This window comes from Podarcis muralis, chromosome 2, assembly GCF_964188315.1.
Source record: "Podarcis muralis chromosome 2, rPodMur119.hap1.1, whole genome shotgun sequence".
Classification (NCBI taxonomy): Eukaryota; Metazoa; Chordata; class Lepidosauria; order Squamata; family Lacertidae; genus Podarcis; species Podarcis muralis.
The window spans coordinates 96,738,917-96,759,087 of record NC_135656.1 but is presented as its reverse complement, the minus strand read 5'-3'; the positions used below and the strand labels follow the sequence as shown (position 1 = coordinate 96,759,087).

The 20,171-nt window shown below is 45.3% G+C and overlaps 1 protein-coding gene across 3 annotated transcripts in view; it reads right to left on the bottom strand.

The window, feature by feature from the left end:
- LMOD3 (leiomodin 3) overlaps window positions 1–19,963 on the bottom strand; it is a 31,863-nt gene extending 11,900 nt beyond the window's left edge. The window contains exons 1-2 of one of the 3 annotated variants that reach the window (XM_077925049.1): window positions 19,531–19,963; window positions 1,441–1,777 (exon numbers count right to left, since the gene is read on the bottom strand). In XM_077925049.1, the coding sequence (XP_077781175.1) occupies window positions 1,441–1,734 (294 nt within the window). In that variant the 5' untranslated portion in view covers window positions 1,735–1,777; window positions 19,531–19,963. Of the gene's footprint in view, window positions 1–1,440; window positions 2,020–19,526 lie in introns of those variants that run through there. The other 2 variants (XM_077925048.1, XM_028719429.2) reach the window with 2 other exon arrangements.
- Window positions 19,964–20,171: the final 208 nt, after the last annotated feature.

Sequence of the window (20,171 nt, the reverse complement as noted above, 5' to 3'; positions counted from 1 at the left end):
ATTTCTAACTGATTTACGCTGCTCACTTATCAGTGCCTGGTATCTGACTTCATCTTCATCCTGCCCAGGTGAGACTCCTGAGCACTTCTATGCAGGAATAGTCTTGTGAAAAGTCAGTACACAACCTTCTCCTAAGGCAAGGCGTTTCTAAACCTTGTAATAGAAAAGCAAAACAAAACCAAGTACACAATTGTTCCTGGCTTATTACATGTGATCCAAAGGACATTCCCCTCAGTGCTTCCCAAGCAAGGAAGCATGTTTCCTCAGCTCTAGGACTGAAATTCTGAGTTATTGTGAAAACATGATTCCCACTCCCTCCCCTGCAATTCTTGCATTTGTATGTTTTAAAGTATGGTTTCCTCCCCCCACTTTTATTGTTTCTCTTTTCCTAAACCGCTTTGAGGTTTTGGGGTTGTTGTTTTTTGAGTCAAGCAGTGTATAAATTTTATGAAATACGTAAAATAAAATAGTGGTGTTTTTGTTTTGGTTTTTTTTTTAAAAAAAAGAGCTTAAAAGTCCCATATCTTTGCCTCTTTAGTATCTGAGAAGAATGAGCCTGCTACTCTGTTTCTGCTTTCCTCATAGCTTGAATTGCTTTTGCTTACACAGATAAATGTTTAAATTGCTGCTTTTAATTCTCTGTACTTCCATATTTCATTTTTGCATCTTTTGTTGTGAGCTGTGTTTAATTATAAGAGAAGCAGGACACAAATGGCTTTAATCCATCAATCAATTCTTCCAAGGCTGAGTATTATCTATTTGAACCATTTGACTTATGTTGCATTCAAGAATGAATCTCCCCTCTCCCATGGAAGTCAGGGAGCATCTTCCAGCCAAAAGACCTCACCATTTCATCTCTAGGAGGGTGTGTATATCCATCAGTTTCCAGCACCTGTCTAAGATGTTCCTGCACAGCATACCTGCATCACACAGAAGTAAGGAAAGCAAAGGCACAGCAGCATGTCTTGCTCTTCCTGTGTTAGAACTCCATTTTTATTCTCCGACTTCACACCTGATCATGTGAGCTTCTGCACTGATCCAGTAATTCATTGGGCTTAGGTCATATGACAATAATTAAAACTGATTCAAAAACCACATACCGGCTAAAATAGTTAGGAAGCACCTTCCTTTATACAAGCTCGCTTTCCCTTTAAGATCCCAGGCAGCGGCTTAGTCCAAGGGCAGTCTCTGAGACAGGTATATTTGTCTAGGATGTGGAGAAAGACCTTTTGGGTGGGAGCTCTTCGCTATGGAACTTCCTTCCCAAGAAGGTCTACTCTGTCTGCATTTATAAAAGCCTGCAAAATGTCCCCCCACAAAAAAAGCCTTGTAGCACAATTCAATTAACCTAATTATTATTTAGATGTTGCTATTCGGTGTGTTGTAGTCCCCACGTCACCACGAGAAGCATGCAGAATAGTTGCATTTCCTGTTTCTTACCTCCGATGGCAAGAGAGTGACAGGCACTCGTTCATCCTCATGCATCCGCCTTGAGGCCTTCTGCCAATACAGGTAGTCAACAAGAGATCTGTGATCAAAGTTTCCCGTCGGTGGCTTTTCAGTCTGGTCTCTCTGTATCATTCCAACTGGCACTTCGGGGTCTGGAGCCATGACTTCCATTTCACATTGTAGCTCCTTCAGTTCTTCGGGGGAGAGGTTTGCTAGGATTTCATCTTCATCAATCTCTTCAGAACAGATTTCTTCTTGGTCAGAGTTTTGGCTGAACTCAGACATGTTCTTTGTTGATGTAAGAAAAAAAAAAAAGACCCAGAAACGCCTAAAGGGAATTTAAGAAAGACAATAACAAGAGCTGGTTATATCTTCTTCAGTTTTATGAAACCCTCAATGCCCCTAAGGTTTGTGGGAAAGATTTTAATTTTTTTTGCCCGAAATTGCAGTACAACTCAGTCTTAGGAGATGCTTGTGTAAGAGTGAGCAAGGGCTGGAGCATATGGTCGGTCTATATTAAGCAGCGCTTGGCTGGGGGAGGAGAATTTATGGAAGTGCTGCCATGTTCTGTTTTCAGCAGCTTGTGTCAGCTGTGTAAGCCCCTTCTGACATTTCAGTACAGCTGTTGTGTAGCGCTGCAGCTTCTCCGCGGTAATTTGCTGGAGGATTCCCCCAAGGATATGAGATTTATTGGCTCATGATATATACAAAATATTTAAATATAGGGAAATGAATGCTACTCAGGGTGGCCTGCGCATGACCCTCTATACCTCATAGGTCCACTCCAAGCTTAGCTAATGCTCAGGCTTTGTGCTGGTCACCAATTATTTTCATCCTCGGCACGTATCAGTCTTCAGAAAATGATTGATTTACGATGGCCAGTTTAAATGGCAGCGTCAAAGATCGCTGTATTTATTATCCCTAGCACTAAGGAATGCCCTTTGGGCACGTGCTCTGTGGAGTCACTGACATTTTGTTTTAACAAATCAAAGGAGCTGGACAACAGAAGCATCATCTGACAATAAGCAAAACAGCTGTTATTTTAAGACAAACATTTCAGTGGAGAAAGAAACGGGGGGAAAGTGCTATTTGTAGACTCCCATGACCCGCAAATAAGACCTACCCTATTCCTATTTGCTAATTATAAACATTTCGTATGATAGCACTTCAACAAATCATGGTTTTTGCCTCTGCAGCCAATGCTATTGCAAGAAAATGTATGGCACCTAGTCCAGCATCACCATGAAGGCGGGGGCTTTTTCTAACTTACGTAAACCTTGCGCCAGGTGCAAACACCTCTGAGGTGCCTCTTTAAGCAGAGCCTTAGCCCAGAACAAGGACACCTGCAGAAATAAAGATGGAGTAGCAGATGTCCTAATGCCTAGGGCCATGGCTTCATGAAGCTTTTGGAGAACCATCTCCATTCTTTGATCCTCAGCATTATTGGGGAGATCATCATCACCCTTGGCTGCATTAATCCCAGAGGCAAATGAAGAAACGGGGGAGTCCACTAAGGGGCCTTCAGCTTGTCCATAATGCAATTGGGCAAAGTGTGAAATCTCTGAGGGGCAAGACCAAGAAACCCTCTGGTATTGTCCATTCAGCTGAGAGGGAAGGGAACCACATTGGGCTCGATGTCTGGAGCAGTTGTCACTGTGGAGACTTCCCTCCTAGTTATCATCCTGCCCAGAAGCAGTCTTAGGGAGAGAAATCTCCAAAGTCCAGCATGCCTTATTACTTAATGGGGAGAAATCCTTCTGGGAGCACAGGCAGGAGCAGAGGCAAGGCTTGGCTCCTCCTCAATTGCAGGCAGGGGAGAGGAAGCAAATTCATTCACACAAGTTGCTGCCACCTCCCCCAGGGCAAACACTACCAGACTAACCATAACTTTTGCCCCCTGAGCCAGAGAAATCTGCTCCTTGGCCCCACTTAGGTACCAATTTTTTTGATTTCAAGTGTTGGCAACTCTTGCTCTAAGCATTGCAATAGTGAGTACTATGATTATTTTGGTTGTGCCTATATAAACAGGCCAAACTAATTAAGTGAATGTAATTAACGTTATAAGGGACGTGGGTGGCGCTGTGGGTTAAAGCACTGAGCCTCTCGGGCCTGCCGATCAGAAGGTCGGCGGTTCGAATTCCCGCGACGGGGTGAGCTTCCGTTGCTCGGTCCCTGCTCCTGCCAACCTAGCAGTTCGAAAGCACATCAAAGTGCAAGTAGATAAATAGGTACCACTCCGGCGGGAAGGTAAACGCCGTTTCCGTGCACTGCTCTGGTTCACCAGAAGCGGCTTAATCATGCTGGCCACATGACCCGTAAGCTGTATGCCGGCTCCCTCGGCCAATAAAGCGAGATGAACACCACAACCCCAGAGTCGGTTACGACTGGACCTAATGGTCTTTACCTTTACCTTTACCTAATTAACATTATAAAAATAAAAAGAGCAGCAATGAGGGCCCTAAACAGAACCAGGATCATCATGGACAGGGAGGTGGTATAACCCTCCCCCTCCCCTGCTGCCCCTGTTGAACCCTACCCCAAGATGCCATTTGTATCCTAATGCAGCCTCCATTGGCACCAGTGATGCTGCGTGTAGGCTGTTAATTAAAAGGAAGGTGTCGCATGACACTTACTCTTCCCAGCCAATCAAGATTTGAACAAAAGAGTGCATGTGTGCCCATGGCAGACCATGCAAGACTTTAGCTTCAAGTGTTACTATTAGACTGAAAACTAAGCTCTAGCAGGATATTTTAAAAGATAATTCTGCTGGAATAAGAGTCTCATTGAGGCTTGCTTTGCAAACCAATAATTTCCTGAGTTATGTAAATACAGAACGAAACAAACTGACACAGAAAACTATAACTACACAGTTACAAGCAAGATGGGCCATATTTGTTAGTTTCATAATTGTAGTATTAAGGAAATAACATTGCATGGGAATGTGCATATCAGAGTCCTAATCATGGCTGGTGGGTGTTTTTTGTTTGTTTGTTTGTTTCCCAAATAAAGCTGCTTTTGGAGGGGTAATTCAGAATTGTGGAGAGCGGCACACAGTCTTTCTCCAGCCACCACTTGTGCACTCCAAACTGCCACATCAGCTGCTTCTCCCTAAAGGGTTCCAAACACGTGACTTCACAAATTCCTGTTTAGAGTAGAGGCGTGCCAGGCAGAGAAATGGTTAAGCACCTCTTCCTCCCACACCTCTTCTTCTCATTGCTCCCCATCTTTTCCTGGGGGAAGGGTTTTCTGCTGGGTTTCAGCTCCAAGAGCTTGCACAGAAAATGCAGTTAATTCCCCCGAGTTATTTACAACAATTCCTCCCAAAATGTATTGTATACGCGCACCTTTGTACTGCTGCGACGCAGTTTTCTTCCTAGTCGGTGCTAAAGACCTTGACCTTTAGGCTGAATCAAAAGCTGCTTCAGTGACATAGATCTGAACTAAAAAAGATGGGCAGGTTTTCCTTCTGGGAGAACCAAGCAACTAAGCTGGTCCAGATGGTTGCTAGGGCAGTTCCTGTTTGTTGTGGGGAGAAGAATGTAAAACTGGAATGTGGACAAGAGATCAGACGTTACACGTCCAATGACAACTATCGGTACCCTTCAGATATGCAAATAAAATACAGAAGAGGAAAAGTGGTTGGTTGCGCTCATGGGTAGTCGCTGAAGTGCAGAAGGTTTTGCTTATTGCAGGTAACGATTACAATTTGCTATTTGTTGGAATTAACTCTGCCAGTACACATATTGACAGAGACAGTTATAACCCAGCGATAGTTTAGCAGATATGGGTAAGGCTGGCCCTAATAGTAGGCAGCTGGTTTTGGGTGTCATGAAAGAGCAGCACATTGTAATGTATACAATTAATATTTGTTGTATTTTTACTTCCAGGGAGTGGAATTTGTGGGATTTTCTGCTTCAGGTGCCAAAATAACTTGGCCAGCCTTGGGTACTTGGGGAAAGGCAGGTGTTGCTTGCTGCTCAGCCTAAAGACAAGGAAATGTCTTGGAGTGGCCACTTATGGATTGCCAAAAAAGAGGAAACAAACCACCCAAGAAGTGGATGAAAGAGTAATTTCTTAAAAGGTGCACATGCTAATTTGGAAATAATTACTTAATTTAAATAGAAATAAAATCTCACCACAATAGGGAAGATTATGACCAGGTGATTTGTGTGTGCTTGATCAGTCTGATGTCCAGGCGTGCTGCCCCTTTCCTCTTCAATTCTGTGATTGTATAAATGGGTAGACTGTCACTAGCTGGTGTTTAATTGTGGGTGTATTCTGCAGGGTATTATTGACGCAAGAATAGTGCATTAGTGGTAGTTTTATTCTGGTTGTTTGTTCTGTGATGCCTCCCCAATGCTTCCAAATTATTGCCATCCAAAGGGGCTATAACGCAGGACAAAAAAGTTAACCAGAATGTTGTGGTAGAAAAAAGTACAGGATTTCAACAGGTAGTTATGGGTTCTGCACTGACTGGAAATAAAGCAGTGTGACCACACCAAAGCTTCCACAGGCGCATACAGTACTGAAAGGAATAATGTGTGCAACCACCCTAATAGTATGAGTGCAAATGATAATGATTACACACTAAAAGGGAGGTCTGGAGGCAAAGGTGCTATCAGTATTTCTGGCACTTTACAAAATTACATAAGCTTGGTGTTCATTTGTTGTTGTTTTTTTAAAAACACAAATAAACGATCAAACGGTATATAGTTGACTAAGAGCCCCAGTACCTCTTTATTTAGAAACTTATCACTGTGGATTGATGAAAGAGGTTGGGACTAGAAGAGGACTTAACACACTTTTCACTGCAAAGGATTTAAGGGGTCAGTTTGTGTTTTGCTTAGGAAAGTTTGTTCTTACTTGGGTGATCTAAGAACTACTTTAAATAGCATCACCATTAGTTAAGTGAAAGAGATGGCTCGCTTCTTTTTTATTTTTAAAAAGGAATAGGTTCTGTTTATTGCCAACAATTTATTGCTGGTTAATATTTGTTCCCAATCACTGTGCTCTTTGAAAACCAGGTTGGAAAATCAATTACCAAAGGCTAGGTTTGCCCACCCCATTCAGAAGCCTACAACTCAACAAATAGGATGAATGCACTAGATTTATTGTATGTCTATTATAGGTATACACTATGCCAGGAATAGCCAATACAGTGCCCTCAATATGCTGTTGGACTAAATTTCCTTAATCCATTTGCCATGCTGATTGGGGATGATGGGAACTGGGAGGCACTGTTGAATACTCCTACAGTTTGTTGTTGCTAGTAAAAAGCAAAGATAAGCAGATATGGGAGAAGTTAAAACAAGCTAACCATGTAAGTAGAGGATGTATGGCCTTCTGTCATGGATGATCTATTTGAGATTCCCGCATTGCAGGGGGTTGGATTAGATGACTCAATTATTCTGTAACTAATCTATTACTACCCCCCCCCCCAATATCCCATGAAGGCTATATGTTAGGGCATAATCCAAGCAAAAGTGTACAAGACTAGGGACCATAGACTTCAATGGAAGAATTCAGCATGTACTTGCTTCCTCTCATTACAAACCAGTTTTATTTGGATGTGCTGAATTTAGAGCGGATTTCTCTTTTGCAAATTAGACTAATTATTGGGTTGTGCCATTGTTTGCCACTTGACCTTGCTGTCTACCTCCACTTTTCTACATAAGTCACCCACCTGCTCTACTTTTTCTAAGGTGTTTTAAGATTGAAAGAAAAGGGTGAAGTGAGATTTAAAAATACTGTTTGGAAATACTCGATCCGAATCAACTAAATTAACATATTTGTCTTCCGCTCTGGATTAGCTGTTTCGGATAATCTGCTGTTGATTGATTACACCAGAGGTTTTCAGCCATTTTGAGTCCACGGCTCCCTTGACCAACTACATTCTTTCTGCGGCACCCTTGTGGCGCTCAGGAGCCCAGTTAGGTCACCCCTTGCCTGCAAAGCTGGCAGCCTCTCACCTTTTTCCGAACACCCTCCCTTGTGGAATCGTCCCTCAGCCTCCTCTCCTCTCCCCTCTCCTTGGGAATCCTTTGGGCAGCCACTTCTGCTGCCCCTGGTCTCTGAGCTGCCACCCTCTGCCCCAAAGAGAAGTGCCTGGGAAGCACCCCCTGGCCAGCCCCAGAGGCACCATTTGCCTGGGGAACTTGTAGCCAGGGCTGCTGCAGTAAACAGCCGTGCAAGCCTTTGGGAGGCAGAGATGTGAGAGGGCATCACAGGAGGGAGGGAAGGAAAGGGGGACAGAGGCCAGTATTGCCTGTGGCACCCCTGACCATCATTCAAGGCACCCCAGGCTGCCATGGCACACTGGTTGAAAACCACTGTATTACATTTATAATTTGTTTTGTCCCATCCCAAGAGCTCATTTTCTATAAAAGTACAGTGGTACCTCAGGTTACATATGCTTCAGGTTACATACCCTTCAGGTTACAGACTCCGCTAACCCAGAAATACTACCTCGGGTTAAGTACTTTGCTTCAGGATGAGAACAGAAATCTTGCTCCGGCGGCGCAGCAGCAACAGGAGGCCCCATTAGCTAAAGTGGTGCTTCAGGTTAAGAACAGTTTCAGGTTAAGTACGGACCTCCGGAACGAATTAAGTACTTAACCTGAGGTACCACTGTATAATTATTATTCTACCTATTCCTAGCCTTCAAGGCTAGATTTCAGTCATGTAACATGTAACAAGTATATTCCAGTGTGCCCACCTTTCTATGGTGCCTAGAAAGGGCCTCAGTAAATAACCTCTCAAAAATTCACAATGTTACTGTTCGGTTTCTGTGTGCAGTGGCTCAGTGAACACACACCCTTAAATATCCCCACATTTCATTGGCTACCAGGACTGGACAACCCCCCCCCCCCAATTCTAAACAGAGGGGAGGTGCAAAAAGCTGCTCACTGTGAGGAAAGGGTGTCTGGTGTAGCTGTAGTTAAGTCTGCAGATGATACAAAGGTGGTTGGTTTAATCACTGCTGGAGAAGGGGAGGCGGCCTATAGGAAGGAATTTGAGCAGTTAGGGGAGTGGTGCAGGAAAAACAACTTACTCCTTAACTTAAACAAGAGAGATTATTGTGGACTTTAGGAAATGTAAATTGAATATTCAGCCACTTATTATTGAGGGGAAGTGCGTGGAACAGGTCTCGGTGTTTCGATTTCTGGGAATGGAGTTGAGAGATGACCTAACCTGGGGAGAAAACAGCAAAGACCTGGTGAAGAGAGCACAGCAGAGGTTATATTTTCTGAGAATTCTCTGGAAAAACAATCTCTCAAAGGACCTGTTGATGGCATTTTACCACAGTACTGTGGAGAGTGTATTAACTTATCATCTGTGTGTGTGGTTTAGGAGCTGCACAGTCAGGGAAAAAACAATGCTGTCCAGGGTTGTAAAGACTGCAGAGAGAATAATTGGGTGCACTCTTCCCACCTTAGATCAAATCTATGCTGTCAGGTGCCATAAGAAAGTTGCAGAGATAGCGCAGGATAGTGCGCACCCCAGAAATGATCTCTTTCAGCTTCTGCCTTCTGGAAGAAGGTACAGGGTTATAAAGACTATGACTAGCCACCTGAGAAACAGTTTCTACCCAAATGCAATTCAGGTTTTAAACACAGTATAAGGAGTCTCTATAGGAGTATATTGTATTTTAAAATAGGGTTTCAGAGTTTCTAGGGGTTTTTGAATGTCTTATGTAGATTTTTCATTTTCATTGTTCTGTATGGGACAATGTCAATAAAGATATTGTATCGTATCATAATTTAATGCTGGTGGGGAGTGATGCACCAATTTCTCTGTTTCTGCTTTTTAAGATGTACTGCCGGCCATTTTAGGTTACGCCACACACTCATAGCAGCCATTTTGTGACTGGCACCCGTGGGTCTTTCAAAATTCCAAATGTGCCTGCTGGCTGCAAAACGTTAGCAAGCCCTGTGAGTCTAGGCAAATTCCGAAAGTGGTAAGTCCCAACCCTGATGAGCATAAATAGGCCCTAAATAAAGGGGCTATTTATTTGATATAGTCAAAATGTGACTAATTGCTCAACCTAGAATTTTGCTTTCTGGTGCTTATGCCCAGGACATATCATTATTGTGATGGGATGATGAGCTGCTTGTGCGTAAAAGCGTAGTCCCTCAGAGTCTGTGCACGTTCACAAATCTCTGTCTGTGACGGAGCCCCTCAGACATGGCTGCTCTAGTCACTTGCAGATTCCGACAGTGGTTGCTTTCGGAATCGTTTCCAGCATAAAAGCTCCTTAACGGAAACATGTCTTCTCGACTCACGGCGTGACAGTTTCCGGCGAGGCGTGGGTCTCCCTATGGGAGCTTCAGATACCTCCCCACTGTTCTCGCTGGAAGCGTCTCTGAGCCCTCCCTCCTGCTCGCATTCCCTCAGAGATCCACTCCTCCCCCGGCTGGTTCCTGCTTCAGCTGTTGAGTCTCTCCCAGCCTCCCTGAGCCCCTCCACCACCTGTTCCTCCGATGGCAGTTCCCTGACATCCACCTCCCCTCCAGGGCCCCCTTCACTCCCTCCCGTTTCCTCTCCTCTGGGAGGTGAGGAGGTAAAACCCCAAAAGGAATCTTCTTCATCTTCAGACGTCTCGAACATTTCCCTCCATCGGTCGCCGTCCCAGCTCGCTGAATCCTCCTCCTCCTCGGACTCTGTGAACCCCTCCAACTCCTCTTCTTCGTCGGTGGTGGCAAAGTATTCCCTCCGGAACCTCGCTACAGGCTGAGGCTTGCGTGGGAACCTCTGATGAAAAGTTTCTATTAAAACCTCGTCATTGACATCCTCTGCCCTGACCCAGGTGTTTTCCGACTCCGGTTCCCCTTCCCACATTACCAAATACTCTACTTGATCTCCCTGCCACCTGGAATCGAGGATCTCCGCTACATGGTAGCTTTGTTCCCTTTCCTCCATTGCTGGTCCCCGAGTGACCCTCCCTTCTCTGTCCCCTTTATACAGTGACAGCAATGACCTGTGGAAAACTGGGTGCAGCTTCATGTGGTTCGGTAACCGGAGTCTGAAAGCCACTGGGTTGACCTGTTGTGTGATTTCAAATGGGCCCAATCTTTTGGGTCTTAACTTTTTACAACCCCCTTTGAAGGGTAACCCTTGGGTTGACAGCCACACTTGGTCCCCCACCCTAATGGTTTCACCTTCTCTCCTGTGTTTGTCTGCCTGCCTCTTATATTCCTCCTTGGCCCTGTCTAAGTTAAGTTGGAGCTGGCGATGGATCGCTTCCATTTCTTCTACGAACTGTTCGGCAGCTGGAACGCTCCATCTCTCCCCTCCCCCCCCCCTGGGAAAGCCCTGGGATGGCACCCGTAATTAGCCAAAAAGGGGCTCATCCCCATGGACACGTTCTCCGCATTGTTGTAGGCAAATTCCGCCAATGCCAACTTCTCCACCCAATCATTCTCTCTGTCATTGACATAACACCTCAAATATTGCTGGAGGATGCCATTGGCTCTTTCTGCCTGCCCATTGGTCTCAGGATGCCGGGCAGTCGAGAAATTAACCTCTACCTGCAGTAAGCTCATGAGCTTCCTCCAGAACCTGGAAGTAAATTGTTTCCCTCGGTCAGAAACCACTCTCAAGGGGGCGCCATGCAACCTAAACACATTTTCTACAAACAATTTAGCTGTTTCTTCTGCCGTGACAGCATGTGAGCAGGCTATAAAGTGTGCCATTTTGGTTAACAGATCTACCACAACCATGATGGCTGTTTTCCCTCTGGACCTTGGCAGATCAGTCATAAAATCTATGGCCACTGCTTCCCATGGTCTTTCTGGTGTGGGTAGCGGTTCTAATAACCCTGCCGGCGCCCGCCTTTCCCCTTTGGCTCGCTGGCATTGGTCACAACTCCTCACATACTCCCGCACGTCTTCCCTGACCTTGGGCCACCAAAATTCCCTGGTCACCAGCCACATGGTTCTGTGTTGCCCAAAATGCCCCGCTGTGGGGCTATCGTGCAGCTGCTTGAGTACCTTCCCCCTCAACTCTCCTTCAGGTATATATAACGCTCCCTTGTAGTACAACGCCCCATTTCTCTCCTCAAAACCTCCGGGTTTATCTCCCTCCCTCCTGAGTCCCCTGAGTTTGTCCTGGGCGTATTCATCATTCTCCGTTCCCTCTACCAGTTCTCTTTGCCCCACCAATGCCTCCCCACACACCCAGCGGTCCTCTGGAATGACATGTCTTTCTTCGGGTGCTCCCTCCCCCTCCAAATATTCAGGTTTGCGTGAGAGAGTGTCCGCCCTAACGTTCTCTGGGCCTGGCACGTAACGAATCTCAAAGTTAAATTTGGAGAACTCCTGGGCCCACCTCAACTGCCGTTGGTTGAGCACTCGTGCCGTTCTCCAATACTCTAGGTTCTTGTGGTCAGTGCACACTTGCACCTTATGTTGTGCGCCAATTAGCAGGTGCCTCCATCTCCTAAAAGCCTCATGAATAGCAAGAAGTTCTCGATCGTACACCGTGTAGTTCCTCTCGGATTTGTTCAGCTTTCGCGAGAAAAAGGCACACGGCCTCCACTCTGACTCCTCCTTCCCTGGCTGCAGAAGAAGCACCGCCCCTATGGCTCTGTCTGATGCGTCCGTTTCGACTCTCATCTTTTTTTGTAAATCCACATGCAGAAGTTGTTCTTCAGAGGCGAAGGCCCTTTTTAGCTCCTCAAAAGCTCGCTCCGCCTCCTCAGTCCAAACGAATTTCTTCTTACTGCTGAGACAGTCCGTAATGGGCGCTGTCAGGTGGGCAAAGTTTCGGATGAACTTACGATAAAAGTTCCCAAACCCTAGGAACCTCTGCACATCCTTCTTTGTTTTGGGTGTTTTCCCTTCCAGCACTGCCTGGACCTTGCCGGGATCCATGGCCAATCCCTTGTCTGACAGGCGGTACCCCAGGAACTCCACCTCCTTGGTATGAAACTGACACTTCTCCAGTTTCACCCACAGCCGGTTGGCTAGCAGCCTGCTCAACACTTCTCTGACGTCTCTTACATGTTGCTCCTCATTCTCAGAATACACCAACACGTCACCTAGGAAGGCCACACAATTCTTGTAAAGCAAAGGCCCTAGTATGTGGTTCATCAGCGATTGAAAGCACGCCGAGCCTGCTTGTAATCCAAATGGCATAACGAGATATTCAAATGCCCCCAAAGGGGTGAACATGGTGGTTTTCCATTCATCCCCTTTCCTTATACGTATCAGGTTGTACGCCCCCCTTAGGTCCAGCTTTGTAAAAATCTTTCCCTTCCGCACCCTGTTCAAAATGTCATCAATCCTGGGCCTGGGGAAAGCCAGGGGCTCTGACACTGCGTTCAGGGCCCTAAAGTCACACTCAAGTCTCGGCTTGTCCGTGTTTTTTTTATCCACAAAAAACACTGGGCTACCTCCCACCGCTCTTGACTCTCTGATGAAACCTCTCTTCAGGTTTTTGTCAATAAACTCTCTTAGCACCTGTATCTCTCTGTCTGACATGGCATACAACTTGCCTACAGGGAGCTGTGCCCCAGGCAGTAAATTGATTTGACAATCAAAGGGTCTATGCGGTGGTAATTGGTCAGCTTCCCTTTCGCTGAACACGTCGCTGAGATCTGCATATTGTCGTGGTACCTTCACTTTCTCCGTTACTTCCGTCCCTGCTAGGGTAGCTTGGGCTCCTGCTGAACCCTTTCCCTCCTTGCAGTGTTCTAAGCAATGTGCGGAGCCAAAGGAAACCACTCTCTGATGCCAGCCCACCAGCGGATCATGTAACGCCAGCCAGCTCATCCCCAAAATAATGGGAGCCCCTCCCAAGGTGGCCACATTAAACGCTATCAGTTCTGTGTGCCTTGCCACCTTCATTATCATTGGGACAGTCTGCAAGCTGACTTCTCCTCCCAACAGTTCCCTGCCATCGATCGTGGTCACCTGCAGGGGATTGCTTAAAGGGATCGTCCGTATCTGGTGTTCAGCTGCAAACTCTTTGCTCATGAAATTGCAGGAGCTGCCTGAGTCCAACAGCGCCTTTATCTTTAGAGGGTATCCGTTTTGCAACTGTAGTGACACTTCTATCACTAGGGCAGGCTTAGGAGGTTCTGGCGTGGGCACTTTCACTGCTCTTTGGCCTGGCTGCTGTGCGCCGACGGTGGCAGCCAGGCGTTGGCTTTTACTTGCTCCGGTATTTCCTCCACTCCTCCCTCCACAGCCCCCACCATCCCTTGCCATTCCTTCCTCTGGGGGCATACTCTGGCAAAGTGACCTGGCTGTTGGCAGAGATAGCATTTCCGGGCGCCTTTTCCCTCCTTCTTCCCCCCTTCACTGGGCTTTGAAACTGCGCGCGCGCGCGCTGTTCCGATTTCCATCGGCTCTGCCGGCGGGAAAGCTGGCTCTGGAATGTCTGGAATGCGGAACTCCCTGCAACGTTCCCCCTTCCCTTCCCGCCTCTCCAAAGCTCTCGCCTCCTGGCGCGCTCCTATGGTCAGCGCAGATTTGGTCAGCTGATCCATAGAATCCGCCCTGGGCCCCCGGGAAAGCTCATCTTTCACCGCCGAAGCAAGACCTTCTTCAAAAAGCATTTGAATGGGTTCCGCCGATAAGTCCCACCCCAATCTGTGCACCAGCATGGTGAATTCAGTCCAGTACTCACGGACAGATCGGCTTCCCTGCTTGCAAGCCATTAGCTGTCTGCGCACCACTCCCTTCTCAATATCGCTGGAAAACATGAGATCCATTGCACGAAAGAACTTCATTGTGTCCTTTAGGATGTCATTATGCGTTGCCATCAGGGGCCGAACCCAGTCCCGCGCCCCCTTTTCAAGATGCCCAATCACGAAAGCCACTCGCGATTCCTCGTCAGGGAATTCCTCAAACTGCACATTGAGAGCATATTGCATCTCTGTTCTAAAGGCATGGTAGTCCTTGGGGTCCCCCCCAAACTTCTGCACCAATCCTGGTACCTTTCTGGTGAACTGGGTGGTTTTCCCCTTCTTGTCTGCATCCTGCGCCCTTCTCTCCTCAAGCCTCGCCGTCTGCAGCGCCAGTTGGATCTCCAACGCTCGGTACCTTTCTTCCAAGCTTGGACCAGCTCCAACCCCTGCTTCTCCGGTTCCGGCTGGATCACTCATGATGCCTTTTCCTGCACCAGCAGCTTACAAAGCCTGTCGGAATGCTGTGATGGGATGATGAGCTGCTTGTGCGTAAAAGCGTAGTCCCTCAGAGTCTGTGCACGTTCACAAACCTCTGTCTGTGACGGAGCCCCTCAGACATGGCTGCTCTAGTCACTTGCAGATTCCGACAGTGGTTGCTTTCGGAATCGTTTCCAGCATAAAAGCTCCTTAACGGAAACACATCTTCTGGACTCACGGCGTGACAGTTTCCGGCGAGGCGTGGGTCTCCCTATGGGAGCTTCAGATACCTCCCCACTGTTCTCGCTGGAAGCGTCTCTGAGCCCTCCCTCCTGCTCGCATTCCCTCAGAGATCCACTCCTCCCCCGGCTGGTTCCTGCTTCAGCTGTTGAGTCTCTCCCAGCCTCCCTGAGCCCCTCCACCACCTGTTCCTCCGATGGCAGTTCCCTGACAATTATTATAAGTGGTACCTCTGGTTATGAACTTAATTTGTTCCGGAGGTCTGTTCTTAACCTGAAATTGTTCTTAACCTGAAGCACCACTTTAGCTAATGGGGCCTCCTGCTGCTACCGCGCCGCCACACAATTTCTGTTCTCATCCTGAGGAAAAGTTCTTAACCCAAGGTACTACTTCCAGGATAGCAGAGTCTGTAACCTGAAGTGTTTATAACCCGAGGTACCACTGTATTTTATGCCTGTGTAAGCACAACATCAAACTCTCTTGTCCTCTTCTAAACACCAGGATAGTCGTCCATAACGCAGTCCATAAATGGCTTCCTGATGTTATCGAATAAATCAACTGTGGTCTCTCGCTGGCATCTTATTCTCTCAAACCATGCGATTTGGGTCACTGAAGCGATCCATTCACCACTTGCAAATCTCCTGCTGATTTCTTGTCTGTAAATAAAGTACTTAGCTGCCCTCTTATATTTCCCTGATCTGCAACCGTTCCATCTTGAGGCCACGAGCTTGTGTGATCTGCTAAGTTAAGGTCAAGCCTCTTGTTAGGGCCTCTGCAGAGGAATTATCGAGGGAACATGAGATATTGTTGGCACATAAGGAACAGCAATTTTGATTTGCCATTTCCATGTATTCTGCCTTATCTCTGGTGGAACTATAATGGAAGAGCTGCCTTCTAAGATGAGGCCTAAACTTGTGTTCACTGGTAGCAAGCTATATTCTGGAAACTGCCCTGAGACCTCTGGATATATGGTGGTATATTATTATTATTATTATTATTATTATTATTATTATTATTATTATTATTATTGTGTGTGGCTTTGGTTTTTCATAGTATTGCTTGTTTAATATTTCAGGTAAGACTATGAATTATGAGTGGGACAATCATACAGCTGTCACTAGAATTACCAACCTAATTTTAAATGTATTTTGCACTCTTACAGAGTGGGTCTGTGTAATACAAAGTGTAATCATACATATATTAATTCACTTAGCCAACCCTATCTTCCTATTATACTTTCCAACATCATCCTCTAACACCAGACAGAGGATGCTTCTAAACATTCATCCTGATTAGACATTGACTATTCAATGAGCAGTCATTCTGATCTGTTTGCAGGGAGGTTAGCCAATGTTGTGTCAAAACAAGTGCTATCCCACACTGTCTCATGGCATTCCTCATTGCAAAAAGTCCAGCCTTTTGCTGAAGTGGGTTTGTCGCACAGGAGCTGCAAATGAGCTTTAATTGTGCAATAAGAGTTTGCTGGTATGTGATTGAATTCTGCACCCCCCAAGTGACCTGAGCCATCCCTAACCTGTACCAAACATGAAGATACAATGAGAAACCGTGTCAAGTTCAGTAAATGAAATTTAATTCCTCTGTAAGTGTGTAAATGGCTGTATATGTTAGAACCCTCGTTTTATTTAACATAAAGAATTGTGAATCTTTTTTTGGTTCTTCCAGCCATCCTGAATCTACCTTGTCAATCCTATCAAATCGAATCCATTTTTTTTTGAATAATTTAAAAAAGAATATTTGGTCAATCTTTTTGAGAGATTTGTCTTTAAGGATGGATGATATGACAGGTGTGGTTTTTTTGTTTTCTTTCATTTTTCCAGTCTTACATTTGGTTCTCCACATTTTTCACACAAGTGTGAGATTACTATTTTTTTAGTTCTCATGAAAATTCATCAGATTTTACTGTCAATTTCTTCTTTAATATACACATATTTGTAGGCACTTTTCCTAATACAAACATTTTTCCAAAGCAATTTGCCCTAATATAACACATTTTGTATGTTATTTTCACAAATGTATGCACACTATGTATCTATGTGCACACTTTACCCCAGTTCCTGCATTCTTTACAATATTTGGATGGAGAACAGCATTGCAAAATTCAAAGATGTGCAAATTTAGGGTGGCTGTGATCACACAAACCAACCTGGGCCCTGTGATGCCCTTCTTTGTCCCCCACTCCTCGAGAGATTCCGTGGTGATTCCTGACTGTGGAATGCTCTCCCCAGAGAGGCTTGCCTGGCGCCTTCATTATAGGTCTTTAGGCTCCAGGCAAACTCATTCCTCTTTACCTAGGCTTTTAGCTATTAAATAATCTATGGCCTGTTACCTGCCTCACATAAGCCTCAAGAGCCACCCTGAAAGGGGGTTCAGATGAGCTTAGAATTCAGGCAGATACCTGAGTTCCAACCAAGATAGAACTTTGAAATCCAGCACTTAGAATTAAAAATGAAGCTGTCTGAGCACTAGTCCATGGGTAGGCAAACTAAGGCCCGGGGGCTGGATCTGGCCCAATCGCCTTCTTAAACCAGCCCACGGATGGTCCGGGAATCAGCGTGTTTTTACATGAGTAGAATGTGTGCTTTTATTTAGAATGCATCTCTGGGTTATTTGTGGGGCATAGAAATTTGTTCATTTCCCCCCCATCAAAATACAGTCTGGCCCCCCACAAGGTCTGAGGGACGGCGGACTGGTCCCCTGCTGAAAAGGTTTGCTGACCCTGCACTAGTCTAACAGCAGCATTCTGTTAGTCTTCTGCTAGTCTTCAAACGCAGCCTCACACACAACATATTGCAGTAGTCTAATCTGCAGATTATCAGAATATGGAGAATAGTTTTCGAGACATTGCTGTCTAGGAGCCATATCTGGCATACCAGCCGTAGCTGGTGGGAGGCACTTTGTGACAGCAATGTCATTCAAATATCCAAAGACAGGACCACGTCTGATGGCAATCTCAGCAGATACACAGAGGCCAGAGTTGCCCAATGTGAGCATATCTCATTTGCTACTGTCCAGCATCAACAGTTAAGAAATTAAATATTATTCAAGGGTTAGGCGAAGGTAAAATGACCATCCAATGACTGTCTCTACATCATCAAATTCCTGAGTTCCTGAATATACTTGATCTGAATGTATAATTCTTGAACGTCTCCCAATATACCCGAAGCTAAGATTAATTGAACAGATTTGTTTTGAAAAACTTGACAAGCTCAAGCATTTATGCTTTAGCAAACCTGAATGAAATTCTGGGAAGCATCATTACTGACATTAGTGATAAATGTCTCTTAAAGATGCCCCATAATTTTAGTGTAAACTGTCATGCTAACAATTTTTCACTTGCTAGAAAAGGCATATCAATTTTTAGAACTAGCAAGTTACACAGGCATAGAGAAAATGGTTTATTTTATGGAACTGTATATAATGTGTGATTGTCTAACATACAAAGAGTGTTTTATGTAGAATGCATTACTGCATAATGTGAAGAATTTATGGAAACAATAGTTGTCCATTTCCCCCAAGAAAACGGCCCATGTTAAGTTTGTTCGTATCATTTTATGTTTTTTTTATTCCTTTATCAGAGAGGCATCAGGCAATACATAGACTCACAGAATTGTAAGAATTATTATTATTATTATTATTATTATTATTATTATTATTATTATTTATTTGTACCCAGCCCATCTGGCTGGGTTTCCCCAGCCACTCTGGGCGGCTTCCAACAAAGACCAAAAATACACTAGAGTGGGAAGGGACCCCAAGGGTCATCTAGTCCAACCCCCTGCAATGCAGAAATCTCAACTAAAGCATCCATGACAGTATATTTCTCCTTTGTTCCCTTCAGTAGTTTTGTCATATAAATTGTGACTTTTATCAACATAGTGCTTTATTATTGAGGAAGCAAAAAACATAAAATAAATTCATGTAAATACTTTAAATACTTACTGTATTCAAACATACATATTCTGATACATCTTAGCCCATAACTGTCAGACATATACATGTACACACAGACACAAATACAACATATTTCCAGGTTTTTCTCCGTAAACATGAGGTCTAGAAAATTAATCATAAAAACAGGTGAGATGGTGCAGGGAAGGATTGTCAAGCTCAACTTTCACCATATAAAAACAACCTTAACACTTTAGCAAAAGCAAAAGTGTGAATACTAGGGGTATATAGGCTGTGATCCTCATCACTGGATATATTCAGAAGTAGGTGCCATTGAAATGAATGGAATTTATTTCTACGTCGGTATACATAGGATTGTAGTAAGATAAAGCTAAAGGGGCCCCTGACCATTAGGTCCAGTCACGGCCGACTCTGGGGTTGCGGCGCTCACCTCGCTTTATTGGCCGAGGGAGCTGGCGTACAGCTTCCGGGTCATGTGGCCAGCATGACTAAGCTCTGGCTAAGTTCTGGCGAACCAGAGCAGCGCACAGAAACACCGTTTACCTTCCTGCCGGAGCGGTACATATTTATCTATTTGCACTTCGACGTGCTTTCAAACTGCCAGGTTGGCAGGAGCAGGGACCGAGCAACAGGAACTCACCCTGTCGCAGGGATTGTAGTATTGTCACCTATAAAAGGCATAACTTTCAGTACATCACATAAATCCGAGCCATTAAGGGCTGACTTTCAGAAGAGACAGTAAGGCATAGGAAACACCAAAGCGAAGCAAGTATTTATGGTTTCTAATGTAAGCACTTACCTACAGCGTGGGCAGGTATAGAGATCCCAGGCGAGTGGGCCACAATAGCCTTTTGCTCAACACCTGTGCTGCATCTTTTCCCAACTCTTCAGCCTTCAGTTCTACCTCCAAACGAAGCCGTGTCAGATGAAAGAGCAGCAGCAACCAACATGCTCACCTCCTCATGTGTCACCATTTCAATCCTAGGTAGTGGGGTCATCAAAACATGCCTGAAGTGCCTCAAATGTTGAATGGGTTCTATTTTTAAGATAACTGATGGGACAAGTGCTGACTCCAAATACTTCAGAGCAAATTCTGCCCCACTAGTCTTTCATTTAATTTTTTTGCTGATAACCCCCTCCTTCAGAACCCGCCTCTCCGTGGTGCCAGAACTTTAACCGGAGCCAACTGGAGAGAATGTACCCATGAAACTTAAACCTTGCCTCGTTTGTAAACTACTTTGTAACTAAGCATGGCGGGGCAAAGAAGAAGAACACAGTATTAAGCCCCTTGATAGCCTGTAATGTAATATCGGGAGTCTGAAGGGTCAGATGATAGCTCTGTGATAACAACATCGGCTTGGGTTACAAGTAGTCATAGAGATGCTTTGAGAGGCTCCCAGAGACCCGTCCCAGTACACAATGAATACCTACAGGCTACGTCCTG